The 17,804-nt window shown below is 48.5% G+C and overlaps 1 protein-coding gene across 4 annotated transcripts in view; it reads right to left on the reverse strand.

The window, feature by feature from the left end:
• LOC149334569 (G2/mitotic-specific cyclin-B2-like) overlaps window positions 1-17,334 on the reverse strand; it is a 77,460-nt gene extending 60,126 nt beyond the window's left edge. Inside the window, exons 1-5 of one of the 4 annotated variants that reach the window (XM_089555177.1) lie at window positions 17,161-17,330; window positions 15,347-15,511; window positions 6,837-6,998; window positions 3,664-3,900; window positions 2,775-2,839 (exon numbers count right to left, since the gene is read on the reverse strand). In XM_089555177.1, the coding sequence (XP_089411303.1) occupies window positions 2,775-2,839; window positions 3,664-3,900; window positions 6,837-6,998; window positions 15,347-15,511; window positions 17,161-17,190 (659 nt within the window). In that variant the 5' untranslated portion in view covers window positions 17,191-17,330. Of the gene's footprint in view, window positions 1-2,774; window positions 2,840-3,663; window positions 3,901-6,836; window positions 6,999-9,380; window positions 10,053-15,346; window positions 15,512-17,160 lie in introns of those variants that run through there. The other 3 variants (XM_089555178.1, XM_089555176.1, XM_089555179.1) reach the window with 3 other exon arrangements.
• Between the last annotated feature and the right edge of the window lie 470 nt (window positions 17,335-17,804).

Below are 17,804 nucleotides of genomic sequence, written 5' to 3' on the forward strand. Positions count from 1 at the left end.
GGTTACAAAAAAAAAGATAACAATGAGATAGAAAGAACACGGAATTATTATACACAAAAAAATGTCACAGCATGGAAGAAAATGAATAATTTGATAATATGGACACTACTTCCTCAGGCAGCTTGTTCCATTCCGAAACCGTTTTGGGGAAAAAAGACATTTTAAAAAGGTCAGTCCGGCACCTGTATTCTTTAACTTTAAGTGAATGATCTCTACGTAAAGACACGTAATCAGGGTTGGCTATATATTTGGTTCTGTCTATTCCAGTTCTAGAATGAAATATATTATGAAATAATTTTAAACGCAGTACTTTCCTACATTTTTGAAGTGAGTCCCAACCCAAAGATTTTTTCGCGCTCGTTACACTAAAATATCGCCCATAGTTATTGAAAACAAAACGAATTCTGAACTCTTTCTAGCTTTTGAACGTCAAGCAAGCTTTTCGGATCCCAGACTGTGCAAGCATACTCAAGTATGCTTCTAACGTTTGTATTATACAGCAGCTCTTTAGTCTTTAAAGGGAAAAGTTTAGCGTTACGTCGCAGGAAACCTAAAACACGACAGGCTTTGGCAGTAACGAAATGCACGTGACGATGCCAAGACATTGAACTTGTTAAATATACACCAAGATATTTAAATTCCAACACTGAAAGCAGTCTGCTATTATTTATGTTATAAGTGAAAATATGGGGAACCTTCTTTTTAGTGAAACACATATGTACAGATTTTTGTAAGTTAATATGCATTCTCCAGTTCTCACACCACTGGGCCACTTTACACAAATCCTGTTGTAATGCATCGCAGTCACTTTGATCGTTAATAATTCTATACAATACACAGTCGTCCGCAAAAAGACGCATGTGTGAAGAAATACCTGAAAAGATGTCATTCATGTAAATTATGAACAGCAATGGGCCCAAGACGGATCCCTGAGGCACCCCTGATGTTACAGCCACCTCATGCGATTGTTTCCCGTTGACAACAACACATTGACGCCTAACGCTCAAATATTCCTTTATCCACCTAATAACGTTCTCATTTATGTTGTACCAGTATAATTTTTGTATTAATAAGGAATGTGATACAACGTCAAAGGCCTTCTTAAAATCTAGAAAAATACAGTCAACAGAATATCCCTTATCTAAAGCACTTGACAGGTCGTGTACAAATTCGGTAAGCTGGGTGACACACGAGTAACCACTGCGAAAGCCATGTTGATTAGTATTTAATAAAGAATGTATACTAAGATGATTCTTAATACTAGTATAAAACACATGCTCTAAAACTTTGCATAATACACTGGTCAAGGACACTGGTCGATAATTTGAAACAACATTCCTAGGTCCCGATTTATGTATAGGTACAACATTAGCAAGCCTCCATTCATCAGGCAAGGAGCCTTCCTGTAATGACTTTGTGAAAAGAATTTGAAGGTACCTTGACAACGCAAAAGCGCAAGAAGAGAGCAGGATCGTGGGTAAGCCGTCCGGACCGGTGGCACTGTTATCTTTTAAGCGTTCTAAGAGCGACACAATTCCTCGCTGATCAAATTCTATGTTCTCCATGGGTTCCGTACAGTTCAAGGCAAGGCGAAAATCGGCAGGGCTATTGCTGTCCTCAGCAGAAAAAACTGAGCTGAAAAACGTGTTAAAGCACTTGGCTTTCTCCAGATTATCATGAACGATACTTCCGTTGTGATCGAGTGGCGGGATAGACAATTCATCCTTTCTGTTTTTTTTTATGTACTGCCAAAATTCTTTAGGGCGATCCTGGATACGCATGTCGAAAGACTGAAAGTAGGTAAATTTAGCCTCTTTGACCGAAGCATTCATATCCTTTGTAATCTTTTTCAACTGATCCATGTTATCTTCCGACGGATTTCTTTTGAGGCGCGCATATAGTTGTTGCCTCTTTTCAACGACTCTGCGCAGCGCTTTTGTGAACCATGGCTTGCTTTTGCTGCGACGTTTCGTCATCACCCATGACGGCACATGCTGCTCACGCAAATCAAAAAGTTTGGCTGTCAGTGTGCGCCACAGCTCATCAACGCTGAGTGAATCAGACAATGTTTCGTACACATCGACATAGGATTCAAGTGCCCAGGCTATCTCGGGGAAATTTGCCTTTCGGTAACTGTAAATGCGCCGATTGCCACAGTCTTCAAGTTTAACACACTGAAAGTTCATTTCCGCTAAAACACAACTGTGATCACTGATACCGGGCACTACAAGGGTAGAACAAGCTGCCGATGGTTGGTTAGTGAATAATAAATCCAAAACATTGTTGCCACGGGTTGGCTGCAGCACTAATTGGGATAAGCTGAATGAATTGCACAGATTTAACAATTCTTTGCCTACTGCGGAATTGGCTCTAGACGGAAGACATCCTGAGCTCCAGTCTAATTCAGGAATGTTAAAGTCACCTCCAACAACTAAACAGTCAGTTTTAACAGTTTCAATCATATCACATACAATCATATCACATACGCACATACACTGTCCACAGTCATACAAGGAACTCTGCAGACTTGCCGCAACAATTGAATGTCCGGGTAACCTATCTTTTTCCTGTGAATGTGTTTGAGCCACGTGTGGGTGTCCGGTTTCACAGAAGGGCTGCTGCCACTAACCACTGTCCGGGCTTCGATTCCAGAATCGAGGGAAACTCTCGACGTAACCAACCTTGGTCGTCGTGCCTGTTTCTTGACTTTGCTCAAAGAGTGATGACCAACGTGGTTGCCCATCTGTAGTGGCATTCATTTACCATCCACTTACCTGTGGCTATCGCATCCTGCGGCTGCCAGGCAGATCTTGAATGCACCAGGATTCCATGCAGTGATCTGAATGTGACATGCAATGACAGCACGCTTGCGGAGCAGAAATTATTCTGCTGCGTGCACCCCAAGCAAGGTGGCTGTGCACAGCACCTACACTGCATGGCAAATCCCAATAGGCAAGAGTGGTCTGCAGTGCAATCTAATCCCCCGAAATTGTGGAAAGTGCTGACAGATAACAGCCATGAAAGAGAAGCTTGACACTTGAAGCGCAAACACAGATTGGTATATCTGCGATGTTTTTGCAACTTGGCTCCGAAGGTTTCGTTAATTACAAAACCACCTGGCCCATGGACGCCTGAACAAGGGCCAGCAGCCAACAATCAATGAGTGGGATCACAGGTGAAGCCACAATCCAATTCTGTGCTAGGAACCCCTCGCCACTGCCATGCAAAGCTTTTGTTGGAACGTTTAGAGCCCATTGGGGGTGGGTTTGGCATGCACTGCTTACCGGAGCTCCTCTCACCATCAAGGTGTCCTTGCACCTTCAAGGAGCAACTGTGGGGATGCATAACCAGCTGCACAGCATGGTCCAGAAAAAAACAGCCCGTGGACCTACACTTTTACACAAATGCTGTACTCAGTGCAAACTTGGTCATTCTGCCACGCAAGGCTATTTTCAGTGTGAAAGCACTTCTAGCCGCACTCCCTCGGTTTTCGGTGGGGTGCGTCTGTACGTGTGTGAAGTCGGTGGCATCCATCTACAAATTGAGGCAATTATGGCAGGGGAAAGTGCAGACTTGACTTTGAGAAAAGGACAGGTGCATAACTGGCTCCCTGTGTCAGTGTATGTGGCTGCGGTGTCCACCTGCAGCGAACTGCTCTCTCACCTGGGCGGCCTTGGAGTTGCGCCTGAGGAAGTGCAGGGGCAGGGGCCGGCCCAGGGACCAGTCTAGCACGCGCAGGATCTGCTGCTCCATGCGCAGCACCTCCCGCCCCTGGTACGCCCCGTCCGTCACGTACACCACGTCCCCCAACGTGGGGGCCATCATCTCCTCGTACTTGCTGGCCGTGAAGAGGGCCGCCACCCCCACCAGCTGCAGCTTGGACCGGCTCACACACTGCTCCTGCACACGCACACGGACACACAACACAAGCGTCTCAGCCGCACCACGTGAAACAAGTACGCTCGCCACAGCTGCACAGGAGACGGTCCGTTGGAGAGGCACGGGAGATGCCTGTGCCCTGCAGTGGGCACAGTCCGACTCGTGATGAAAACAACTCCCAGTTCATTTAGGCAAGACCGTATTTACTCGCATAATGATCGCACTCGCGTAATGATCACACCCCGAACTTGCCGCTGCAATTTGTCGACGATGTTGAGTCTAGCCAACGATCGTACTTGCTATCTGTCTGACAGATGGCACGTGCAGATGACCATCTTGCTCTGTCAGCATTGTAGCGGCAGCCACCTGTTGGCTGACCTGCAGTCACAGGGGCAGTCTAAATGCACTTATGCTTAACCATAGATACCGAACTTAACTGCGGTTATCTCGAATCACAGTTCGCCGTTGTCGCAAGGCTCGCCACCGTTCTGGGTTGCGGTGCAACGAACGAAGTGACGCGATGATCCGGCTAAACTTTATTGTTCTCTTAAATAATAAGCCTTGGGATACAGGAATGTCAAAAATGAATCCGCTTCGAGGATCGCTGGCCTGTACAGAGTTGCTGGTAGGAGTAATAACTGCGATACAAGCTAGTTTTACGTTCACAGCCACGTTGCAGCGCGAGTGACCCGATCTGCTTGCACGCCAGCTCCGCTACTAAGGAGTCACTGAAATCGAACGTATATATTTCTTTTAATATGAAACAATTAGGTTGTCAGTAAGGCAGCACCATAAGTAGAACATTCATTATAGCATTGGTCAGTTCAAAAGCGCCGTCCACTGTGGCTTCGATACGAAACAAGCTAGGCCTAGCGATGACTAGGGAGTACAGAGCGCAGTTGTCCACCGCGCTCGCGAGCGGCCCCATTGCGGTAAGCGCGTGGAATCCAGTGCTCAGAGCGTTGCAAATGTGTTACCTAAGTACATCGATGATGCGGCAGGGACCAGACATTTTTCGGCGAAACGGCGGTAAAATGCATAGCTTGAGCACCGCGAGACGTTGCTGTTATACGCTGTTGCTGCGCCATCGGACGTGATCAAAGGCTGCATAAAAGCGCCATCGCGCAGCACATACACACTGCCTATTTTGATGCGTTGCTCTTGGAACGTGATTTAGCACGAGGAAAGTACGTTCTTGAAGCGGCCAGCTCCTGCGCTTTTCGCACTCTACCTTCTCGGTTAACGACGTAAGCCAAGATTGCCAAGCTCGGTTCGTGATAACTGCATTTAGCGGCGTAACCGCGGGCAGCACGCGTGTGTGACAAGGGTTGTCTGCCTGCTACTTGTTTGCGTTTTCGGAAGTCCAAAATTTTTGGTAAAATAATTATCCCGCGTAATGATCACACCCCTAAATTTGCGTCAATTTTTTTGTAAAGTGAGATTATGCGAGTAAATACGGTATGTTCTCCAAATTTCAGCCGTCAGCTTTAAAGAAATTTCGCTGCGGAGAACTTGCTAGAATGCATGCCACTGGTTTCTCTTGACATCAAGCTTTGCAAATAAGGGTAAAAGTATCACCCTGCCTGTCAGAGAAGTTCAGTTGTAGGATTTCGAAGTTGTCACTTAAGAAACAGGAAAAGAAAATTTTCCTCCCTGGCAGCTTCGAGACCCTGCAACTCAACTACTATGATAGGCAGGATAAATAGTTTTACCTTACTGTATAGCTTCATGTCAAGGCAAGGCAATGGCACGCATCCTAGCAAGTTCCCCGCAATACATTTCAAGTGCACAGGGACTTGTGTTACACAAGATTAAATTACATACAGTGCAATCCACTCATAACGATACAAAACCAATCAGAATGTTATAACATATTAGTCATACCTGAACCAGAAAAAACACACCTCAGTATTGTATTCCCTCATGCATGCAGCCACCTGCGCTCTGCCCAGTTAGCTTAGCAAGCACTTATAAGAATCTTATCAAGTTAATTATGTTGTAATCACATTTCTCGCAATAAATGTGCTGGTTTTTTTTCCATTTCTGGTAAAATTCAATTTGAAACAATGTTCGGAGCAATAAAATTTCCAATATGGAGCACTTTGGAGCTTGTGAAAAAGTGTTTTAATACGTCATTCCGGAAAATGTAGCAGTTTAAAAATTTATTCGTCTGACAAAACAACGCTAGAGCAGTCTGAGAGTGATGTAAAGATGTGCTACACCATTAAAATGACACTGAGGCGGTTTTCGAATCGGCTAACCTTCTAGGGCTTTGAAATAGTGTCATTGCTAATAATGGGTGTGCAGTTACTTTTTCAATTTTGGCTAAAAGAGTGGCGCAATCAGCAATTGAAAGCGTGATATTTAAATCTCCAGCGGCCCGCGCGAGCACAGGAGAGGAGAACAGCGGAGAGGGAAATCTCGTCCATGTTGGACGACGTGACATCACGTTGAGGAGCCGGGGATACTTTGACGCACTCAAGCCAGCTTTCAGCCAGAGTTGTTCCTCGTGCTGAGTGCGTTGCGACGTACAAAGTGTGTCAGCTGACCATGACAGTCAGGTTCAACACGAGGTTCTGCTCTTCGTTCATGTCCACGAGTAACTACGGAGGCGACTGTGTCGTCTTCCACTGTTCCCAGCACGATCATAAACTCCCTGCATGGGCGCTCGCTGCTGCGAAGAGGGAGGAATTCAAGCGGACCAGAGCATGTCCTTAGTGTGATCTCTGTCAAAGAGGCACAGTCTAAGTCTGCCTTTATACCTGGTACACAGTGCCGTCCAGTTTGAAAGCAGACAGTTTGGAGCAGTTTGGTGAAATTTTAATTTTTATCAGGATGGCGCAGCTTATATAGTCTGACACAGTTTGGCGCATTCGGCACAATGATGGAGTCACTGGATTTCTGCAATGACGTGGCCATTAGTGATGACATCCTGGAAGTTCACAGTGCGTGTTCACCTGCAGGAAGCGGTCGACGAGGGAGACCGTCAGGAAGAGGGTCTCGGGGAGCAGCTGGAAGCGCGAGTGCACCTGCATGAGCCAGTTGACGAGGATGGCCCGCATCTCGGGCGTCACCGAGGGCTGCAGGCGCAGGAACTTGGGCTGCACGGGCCAACGAACCTGCAACGGGACATCATTCATTCGTGACTGACTTGCAACTGGGGTACACATGAGATATACATACTCCCACCAAATATCACAGGGGTCTTTGTATTTTTACAGACAGTCACATTTATGAAGTCTTCAGAGAACATGTATTAATGTGCGCGAATTTCTGTGGCCAAAGAGCACCATGGCGCAAGCAGATTACTCCGAGGGAAATTCCTCTTGCTGGCAATGATATTAGCCTGCATTTGCGTCAAAGTCGTGCTTTCGCTGCACACGCTCGACACCAAGGCCATGGCATTTGCAATTTGTGCAACCGATGATCGCGGCAGGCCACCAGAGCAAGTCATCGGAGACCGACTCGCTTTTAGGCTGCAGAGCCTCGCACACAGCTCAGTCAGATCCGCACACATTTTGAGGCAGTCTTCACTAGTCTGCAGTCAAGTCTTCAAAAGTGTTGCAGTCCTCTTCCATGACAATGACAGTGCCTTCATCGGCGGAGAACCCAGTATGCCTAAAACAACTGGTGATCGTTTCAGCTCCAAGTGCCTTCAATGCGGTGGCCAGCATGTTGATTGCCGTAAAACGTTTGTGGAACAAGTTTTCAACAAAGGGCTGAGTGCCTCAGGTCTGATAGAGAGCCTTCAGGTTTCTAACGACCCCCTGGTCCATTGGCTACACGTATTCGAGCTCAATGGCTTTCAGGTTGATTGTGCCATGAGCCACACTGTTAACAAAGTTAACCTGTTGCCCTCCAGTCAACGTATCAAATCTTCAGTGAGTTCGTAATTGTGATCATGATCATCATCAGCCTGACTACGCCCACTGTAGGGCAAAGGTCTCTCCCATGTCTCTCCAATTGACCCTGTCCTTTGCCAGCTGCGGCCACCGTATCCCCACAAACTTCTTAATCTCATCTGCCCACCTAACTTTCTGCCGCCCCCTGCTACGCTTGCCTTCTCCTGGAATCCACTCCGTTACCCTTAAGAACTACCGGTTATCTTGCCTTCGCATTACATTGCCTGCCCAAGCACATTTCTTCCTCTTGATTTCAACTAGGATGTCATTAACCCGCGTTTGTTCCATCACCCACTCTGCCCACTTTGAGTTTGTTACCGTTGAACCAATAATTTTTCTTTCCATAGCTCGCTGTGTTGTCCTGAACTCAAGCCGAACCCTTTCCGTTCGCCTCCATGTTTCCGCCCCTTAGGTGAGTACCGGATGTAGGGACGCGCCTGACTCGTCCCGGTGGTTCGCTTCTCCGCAATGCGCCCTCCTTAGTTGTGTTACTCTAACTAACAGGGGAGGGCGCTGACGTCGCAGCGCCAGGAAAGCCACGGATGGCGTGTCTGCTGCGTGCGCTCGGGGGAGAGACTGTCCTCTTCGGCTAGGGGGCCGGGGAAGCGCGTCAACGTTCGGCACAAGGCTCCGCTCTTCGCAGGCTGGCGCGAACCCTCGTGGGGAGGAACATTCACCCCGCATCTCGTCCTGTCTGGCCTCTGAGTTTTCCTCTGCCCTACCATGGGCGAACATTCGCTCAAAACCGTGCTAGTGAGTCAGACGTCCTCGATTGCTCAGCATATCTTGTTGCTAGCTGGCGTTATTGTTGTTGTAGCAATAAATGCCTGTTTGTCAGCCAGTGTGTCGTTCCTTTGTTCCCTCAGAGCAAAGCCCGCAGTGGTCGGCGCACGCTCGGTAGGGTACGCGACCACGGGGTGGGGTCCTCGTAGTTTTGAACTGTGTCAGCTGCGGTTAAACGGCGAGAACGCATTTATTTCCCCAATTAAAACCCCACACGGTAAGATACTGTTGTAGACTTTTCTCTTGAGGGGAATTGCTGCAATACCACATGGGAATGTTCTTCGAGCCCTTAAAACATTTTTTTTTTTATTTGCCAGTTACAACGAGCGCCAACTTATCTGTGCCAGCAGAATTTGCAGCTACCATGACTAGTGCTTTCCTAACTCTGGCAACCCCCTGAACAGGAGTTGCCGGAAAAAGAGCATGCGGTCAGGTAGCATTTTGAAAAACAGGCCCGTCTCATCACAACTGAAAATGTCCTCCAGGCTGTATTGGCTCAACAAAGGCTTCAACTCATTTCCACTGTAGTCTGCAATAGTGGCTGGGTTAGTGGCTCCGTTCTCCTCAAGAGACTCAGTTCCTTTTCTTGAACCCGCGGAGCCACCCATCTGTAAAACGAATTTCTCGATGTTATTTGCACGGCCAGTGATTGCTTTTTCAAAGACACTGTAGCGCAGCAAAAGACGAGGACACAAGAAACGAGAGACGAACACTCTCTCTTTTCGTTTCTCTCTCGTTTCTTGTGTCCTCGTCTTTTGCTGCGCTACAGTGTCTTTGAAGTATGTACCAACAAGCCCAAAAAGTCATGCTACTGACCTATATTGCTTTTTCCTCCTTCAATGTGTCGCTCAACACCAGAAGATTCTTCGCCAATGCAGATTTTAGCCAAAGTGACAAGGCCTTTTCCAGTCCGAGGTGATCGCCTTTCCCATCATTTTTGCGGAAAAAAATCACACAGTCCGAAATTGTTTCGACGCAGCGAACTCCTTGGCCACGTCGCCTTGTGTTTGTGCACTCTGCACTAACTTGATGACAGCCGCCCTCTTTGCAAGTGTCATGGTTGAATATTTACCGTGCTTCTTTGACTGACCCAGCAGGGCCATGTCCACAACCGTGTGCGCACCACACTGCCTGTCAAACTGCGTCTGGGACTTAGCGCTTGTCCCTGTCCTTCCTCCTCTGTCTTTGTTCCTCAAGGCAGCGCTGGTGAAGTCGTGAAGATGTACTGACTAGCTCAGATCACGATTTTGCTCTAACTGCATGTGAAGACAGTGCACTTTTTGGCCGCACCAGCAGAACCACCGGACGCAATCACATAATGGCAAACAGACATCACTTGCCAGGCTTCATGAAGACGATGCACCGTCACCAGAAGTAGTATGCCAAGCCAATCCAATTGCGGAGTGAATCCACCTCAATCCAAGATGGCGCCTCTTGCGCCGGCAAAATGTTGATAGGGTGACCAATTTCGGCTCGCTTGAGACTGAAACTAGTCTGAAAAATCGAACTTTCGGGGTTTCAGAGTGCGAAGTATCTATCGGCACGCAATCCGAGCAGACGGCAAAACAGACGCAGAAAGTAGTGCAGCGCATCGCATCTTTATGCTCGCATGTCGCATGTTTACGCATTACTTCCGACACCGCAAGGAATGTCAGCTCCGCCACTGAAAGTGGAAACAGTCTTCAGCAGTGGTTCTTGGTGCAACCTAACGAGACATGCGGGCATATGTGGACGCCCCCCCCTAAAAAGAAAAAATATCAGCCACTTACTCTGAAAAACTTCGTTGAATTTTCCAAAAATTGTTCATTGTGCGGGGGTAAATCGTTGCATTGGCTTGTATGATTTGCTGAAGGAAGAATAGGTACTTTGCATTGGCGGAAATTTGGTGTCGCGGCATTCAAATGTTGTAGCAGGGTTTGAACACTGACTTAGTCTATCCCTCAACTACAGTCGAGTCCACTTATAACAATGTTCAAGTGCCACGAAAATTCCATTGTTATAACCGATAATTGTTATAAACGGGTTTCACGAAAAAAAGCATAACAACTGCAAAGAGGGGTCACGGACGGCAAGTGACATGCGAGCTCCGCCGAGGCATCGTTTTGGTGGCACCGAAAGGGGTATTGTAAAAAATATGAGAAGGTTGCTGCGGCTGCCTCTCAGCTTGAAAAATCCCTTAGTGCCCGAAAAATAAACAAAGAAAACATGAACTTGAAAGCACTGAATAGCTTGCACTTCTCACTTCTTTGCTGAAACAAACCCATAATCGGTGAGTTTCGACTGTTTTGCGGCAATCTTGCTGACATCGTTCTGGAGGGCATCCAAATGTTGGACATGTCTGAGTGAAAGGTTTTTTTGCAAAAATGAAGTCCCGCAGGGACTATCATTCTTGAGGCCTCCTGATAAGAGACAACTTGTACAGGCTCCAGTTCATCTTCGTCATCACTACTGTTATCGCGCCGGTGACTGCTGCAACGATCGCCTCGTCAGTCAATTCTTCGTTTGTGGTGACTGCATCGTCGGCGTGCAAGAATTCTTCAAGTTCTTCCGCGTCGCCGTCATCACCGCACACCATAGACCAAAGTTCTGTAACCGCTCCATCGGCAGGAGCTTCGAGTCACTGATATCCCCGGCGAAGCCCGCTTTTCGGAAGCAATTCATGACTGTGGAGGAGCTGACTTCTGCCCATGCCCCAAAAATGAATTGAACAGCGATCAGGAGCGAAATCTTAAAGTCTGGAGCGGGTCGGCATTCACGCACAGCAATGCCCAGGTTAAGAGCAAGCCTGCTCAACACCCGCCGGCGATACAATGCCTTGAAGCACACAATCACGCCTGCGTCCATGGGCTGCACGCCTGCAGTCGTGTTCGGCGGCAGGAAGAAAATTTTCACATGCGACAGCTTCTGAGCAGTCTGGTGTGCAGTACAGTTATCAAGGACCAACGCCACCTTCCTGCCTTCATGCTGCATCCGCTGATCGAACTCGCACAGCCACTCGCGGAAAAGTTCACGCGTCATCCACGCTTTCTTATTATGACGGTAACGAACTGGAATCCTCGCCACACCACGGAAACAGCAGGGATTCCTAGATTTTCCAATTACGAAGGCGGGGCACTTGTCACTGCCGTCCATATTCGCACAGAGGAAAACGGACACCCGCAATTTGCTCTGCTTGCCGCCCTTACAGGGATCGCCTTTCAGTGCATGCGTCTTTGACGGAAGCATTTGGCAGAATAGCCCGGTCTCGTCACCATTGTACAAGTCCCGGTCTGTACATGCTTCGTGGATGTCCGGCAGTGTCTCTTCCAACCACTTCGCCTAGCGTCGACATTGAGCGACCCTGCCTCACCCACGACTGCCTTGTAGACGATTCCGTGCCTCTCCTTAAAGCGCTGAATCCAGCCACCACCAGGCTGGAAATCGGTGTTTTGAAGGAGATACGCAAAGTGCTTCGCCTTCTCTGCTAAAATCGGGCCACTAATTGGCAAGTTCATAGCACGTGCGCTAAGGAACCACTGTTACAGTGCCTCCTCCACGTCTTTGTAGGCACCATGCAGAATCCTCTTCCGGCCGTCCTCCATAGCATGGCCAGCACTAGCATGGCATTCGTTTTCAGTCATCTTGAGCACGTTGCGGATAATGGTTGAAACCGTCGGCTGCGACAGGCTGTACTTGCGTACTAGGTTGCACACTTTTTCACCACCTCGGTGCTCCCTCAAAATGTTTCGCTTCGTTTCCAAAGATATTGCCGCTCGCTTTCTCTTCTGCGGCAGTTGATCCGGTAGAGCCACGCTGGCCGCGCTTCCTGAAGGAGAATCGTCCATTGTTGAACTCTGGGGAGGAATCCGATGGGCTTGCAGAACCAGCAGGACCGAGGCCAAAGATGGCAGATGATAAAAACCACGCTGGCAACGCACGTGCTTTGACGCTGTACACTGCCCTCTGAACACGTGCAGTTCGTGAAGCAGGAGCCAAAGAAAGTGGGAAAGATGGGGCAGCCCACGCTGAAATGCTGTGACGCGTTTTCAACAGGCGGCGCACCCTCAGAATAGACTGCTCCCCGTGCGGATACAAAAGCAACAAAAGGAAGCGCCTCCCTACCCTCTCCACCTCTGCTCAGAGGAAAGTGCCCATCTTTTCTCCTCCTCCGAGTCTTGGCCAGGCTTGGCTACGGAACTGGCTGCAAGAAGCCGCACGCGAGTTGGAGAGGCCGCCACTAGATGGCTATCTGCCTCGCACGCCGAGCAATCTTTATCGTGGGAGGTGGTGAGGAGGAGGGGCGAGGCTGCAGTCGCTTATCAGCGCGTCTTTTCTTTCACTCTTTCTTTTGATCTTTTAACTCTCCTCTATCTGCAAGTGACAGAGGTGGTGGCTCGGCTGGTGGTGGCTCGGCTGGAGCCAGTCGGCAGGGCCCGTGCAATTTCCTTTTCATCCTTCTCAGTCGCAACAACATCTTTATTGTGCTTTGATGGCGTGATAGCGTTGCTTAAGCGGAAGGGGCTTTCCCTTGAGGAAAAGCTGGACGTACTAAACGCAGTCGACAGGCAGCCAGGGCGGCTTACGCGGAGCAGCGCGGCGAGCAGCCTACGAACATTTCAGTGCTTGACGCTGTGCACCACGTCGCTTCAGCGAGGACTGCAGTGAGCGCGTGAACTGCACAGCACTGCTGCGTGCGTGCGGTGTGGCCGCACCGCAAAGCGACGCTGACAGCAATGCGGCCTTTGCTATTGAGAAACGCGTTGTTCTTTCCAGCGAGCGAAAGAAACTGCAATCCACCATTCTCGATTTTTTAAAGTCCTAGGGTCAATTTGCGGAAATTAATTGTTTCAAGTCAAAGCTGCACTGTTTTCATTATTTTCGGTGCTTTCCTCACTGTTGCGTTTTCCCGGCTGTTACGTTTTTTTTTCCCGGTCCGGTGAAAAACGTATGAACGGGGTTCTGGTAGTGGAATGCACTAGGCTGAAACATTAAAAGGTTATCCTACGGCTACATCACAATCTCGCAACAATCAGAGTGAATGCAGCGGCAGCACAAAGTGCATGCTGCCACCGCATCCAGTCCAGTCACATTAGCGTGGGAGCACTAGTCCGATGGGTACAGATCCAGAGCCAAATCGTCCATTTGTCTCACTGTCTGTTCGCCTTGTGTGAAGACTCCATCCCGTAGCACTCACCCAATGGTGCCAACCAAGAGCAAGATCATTCGCTGTCTGTTCGCAGCTGGCCTAGCGCGAGTGCTCTGTCCCGTGGCACTGTCCGCATTGCCTTGTACGCATTAAAAATCCATGCTTTTGAACTGATTCAAATGTCGCAAACATTGTGTACTTTTCCCCGAAAGTTTCAATTTCAGCGCTGCATTCGTGTGGTTACGCTTGCGTAGTGCACTTTTTTTTTACTCAACATGACGCTGTTTGCAAGGAGAAGCTACGATGCAAAACTGAAGTTGCAAGCCGCTCAACATGTGCTGAAGAACAGGAACTGCGCGGCAGAGGGAAAGTTCGAAGTGAGTGAAAATAATTATCCAGGACTATCTTCCTTATCTTGACAGAGCAATGGAGTGGACTTCAAACAAGATGCCCATTGAGAACTTTGCAGTAGCGTGCCATTTGCCCACTGCAGCCGAGCAAGGACATGGAAGTCAGGACTGGTGCTGGTAATGTTTGTGCCGTGCGCATTTCGAGTGTGCCCTCCACACCAGGGGATGACCAGAGTGAATCCCTGTGCGCTTAACACCTACTCCACTTCTGTTTTCATTACGCAGGCTGACAATGCACCCGGTCCGCACGATATGCAGAATGAATACACTCACAAAGGATGACACACAGTGCCCAAGAGTTTTGCTCTGAAGCAAGTATGGAGTTCTGGCACAAGCTTGGTGCAGATTACTACATGTATTGACATAATGCAGCAGCATGTAGCAGGATTTGCATTTTGGCACAGTTTGGCACAATTGGAGCAGCAATCATATCCCGAAAAATGCAACAAAATCATCTGTGCCAGAAAATAAAATAACCTTGGGGTTGCATGATCCACGCTTATTTGCAATTCTGCTGGAGTGTCACTCGAGAACAAATGGGCAAACCAGACAGTTACCGACCTGCTCAAGAGGTGCAAACGACTTTTAAAAAACCTATTCCATCTTCAATCTGAATCCTAGGGTCATCGAAGAGCCAGGTCCTCTCGACTTGCAAGAATGAGCAGATGTACGTAAAAATTGCATTTTAAAATTATTCTCTCTTGTATGCATCCCCCCCTCCCCTCGACTAATGACCAAGTTTTTAACCAGACCAGATAGCATACCACACAAGAAGTTTCTACAGTAAATCTACCCCGACTACTTTTTCATTTACGTCAGCATTCTCAAACATTACCAAACCTATTAAGTGGGAGCGTTGAGAGTGGCACAACTTAAGTGCACTACCTGCAATGACCTGTGCCCCAGGACCCTTGGGCAGGTCTCACATTTTTAGTAGTGTCATCATCATCAGCCAGACTACACCCACTTCCAAAAGTGGACTAGGCCCAAATTATGAAATTCGTTTCACTGAAATACAACAAAAGCCTTCGATTTAGAATATCTGCTTGGTGCAGCTCATTTTCATGATGAAAGAGAAAAATTCGTCCAGGTTCAGGGATCAAACCCAGGACCATTGCCTGTCTGGGCCAGTAGCTCTACAAACTTAGCAAACCGGGAAAGCCATCAGATGGTAGTTGTTGATCAATATTATTCCAAAAGAAAAAAAATCCTGGTTGTCAAGCCATAGCCAAGCAGATCAGTGCTACCTTTGGAGCGGGAAGAGTCCTGTTCGGCTGCCGCAGTGGCGCCCTCTGGAACAGCTGGCCCACCGTGGACTTCTGGCTAGCGGCCGGCTTCTTGGCAGCCACCAGGTTCTCGGACTTCTGGGTCGCAGCTGCATTCTTGGTGGCCGCCAGGTTCTCCGATCCATTCTGCACAGCAGCAGTGTCCCATTCAATAAAGTGTCAGCTGATCAAGAATACAGCCACAATACAGCGCGTCGCCAGGGCAGTTCTCTCCTTGCAATGTCCTTACTTCACGGCCACACACCCAGGACTATAGCGAATTGGAATACATTTAATGAATACATAGTGAACTAGAATATACCTTGTTCACTATCCCCAGGACCACATTACCAGGTTGGGGCTTCACTATGCCCTAAATGAGGAGAGTTCCCCGAATCAGGTTTTAAACACATTTTTAACTACCAATGCAGTGCCCAAAAAAGGTACCAAAATCTTTTTTTTTTAAGCAGTAATATTTTTTCCATGCAATTCTAATTCTGAACATATTTATTCGACCCTGGTTTAAAAAAAAAAAATTAAAATGCACGCGCCGCGCAAAAAGCAAGAACAGCCTGTTTTCATGAGCAACGACGCTCGCGAAGACCGAGAGAGGCAATCCACGAGAAAACCACTCGTGCCGCCCGAGGCACAAGACTTTCGTTATTTTCAATTACGAATAAATGTTTCTACTACTGCATAACTGCATGCATTAGTGATCCAACACACTTAAAACTATTGTGGTACCACCTGAAGCTGCACACGTGACATGCTTGAGCAGTGAGGCCTTGTTGCACCTGTTGACTAGGACAGACTAAAGTTCCAGTGACCTTTAGGTGGAATTTTGAAAAGGAGAAAACAAAGCGCGACAACAGTGGCGGAGAAGTGAGCAGTTTCATTGGCTAAGCGGAAAAGAATTGACACAGCCTGTCCGAGAGCACCTAAGAAATTGACAACCGCCAAAACCAAGACGTAAAGGGGACGCTTCTAATCAACCCACGACAGCGAGCCGCGCTAACACGTATTGGCAACGCCGTTTTGACATGACGGGTCCCTGCAGCGTCCACCCGGTGTACTTGGTGCAATTGTCACGAGCATGACGTTGTGCAGCTGCACAGCTGAGCGCCATTTCACACAGCAACCTAACAGGTTCCTACAGTCATTACAAATGAAAGGACAGCTGCAGCCAAGCAAGGACCCAGAGCGCGTGCAGTCTCGACGAGGCCTACGCCGGTGCGGCCAACAAACAGCTATTCGGCAACCGTCAACGGATGGAACCGAACGAACGACAACCAAGCAAGCAACACGCGTGCTTCAGCAAAATCATGTGCACGTGACACAATGCAGCATTTAACCTACAACGAGCCAGTCAGTTTGAGCGGCGGCCGTCAACTAATGACGGCCGGCGCTAGTGCTAGCCTTCCAAGCAAAACAAAACGAAAGTACCCGCGTTCCGTTAATAGCGACGAGTGAGATAAAGGCAGGTAAAAGTGTCTGAACTGACAAAAGGAAAGTCGTCGCGAACATTGACGCGGCCAGGCAGGTGTTCTGTAACGTCACCGCCAGACGCCAAACATCACTTTCCTGGAGTCCCACATCCCATGTTGCATTTGCAATGTTCACACCACGAGAGAAGAAGCAGCGTCATTGATGCGGCCAGCGGTATTTATGACCAGCGCACAAGTCGGCGTCGCGTTCGTAACGGATGAAAATGACGGCGCAACGGCCGTTGAGGAACAAGGAACCTGCTAGCCGCAGGTTCCGAATGCGCCTTCCGAGATGCTGTGCAGGCCACTCACCCATCGTGCCGAGCGCCCAAAAGTCGCCATGTCCGGGTCTAAGTTTCAACGTTTCGGTCAAACGTCCAGCGCCCGCAGCCGTGATCCGCTCACGCTCTCGGACAGCTCGTGCACTCCACCCGCTCCACCTTCGAAAGTGCCGCTGGACATAGTGCGCTGGAGTATTTGCTGACAACGCCTTCCCAGGTCACATGACATGTCACATGACTTTTGTTCTGATGATGATAATGAATAAATTTGTTACCCCATGGGAGGGCGGAACAGAACGTATGCATGATATGTGGATATATGATCCACTCGTGTACATAAAGGGAAGCTTGCAAGTTTCATTACAGATGCACCGATATAATTTACGAGCTATCTTCACTAGCAGTCGCTCAACTCAGCACCTACGCTAGGGCAGCTCCATCGAGGTGCTGCGATTACACAACGCAAGTATAACGCAAGAGGTGTGAGAGAGCCCAGTTATCGCCACCATGGTTCTCGCAGCAGTGCGAGCACAGTGGTGTTGTGTTGGAAGGATCGACGGTGTCGGGGCTTCAGTGGCTTCACTGTCGCTCGATGCGCCATCCAAAGTAGAGATATAGTAACACGTCGCAGCCATGGTTCGTAAATAAAATAGAGTGTACTACATACAGACACTA

Source organism: Amblyomma mixtum, chromosome 8, assembly GCF_055824585.1.
Source record: "Amblyomma mixtum isolate Tamu chromosome 8, ASM5582458v1, whole genome shotgun sequence".
Lineage (NCBI taxonomy): Eukaryota > Metazoa > Arthropoda > Arachnida > Ixodida > Ixodidae > Amblyomma > Amblyomma mixtum.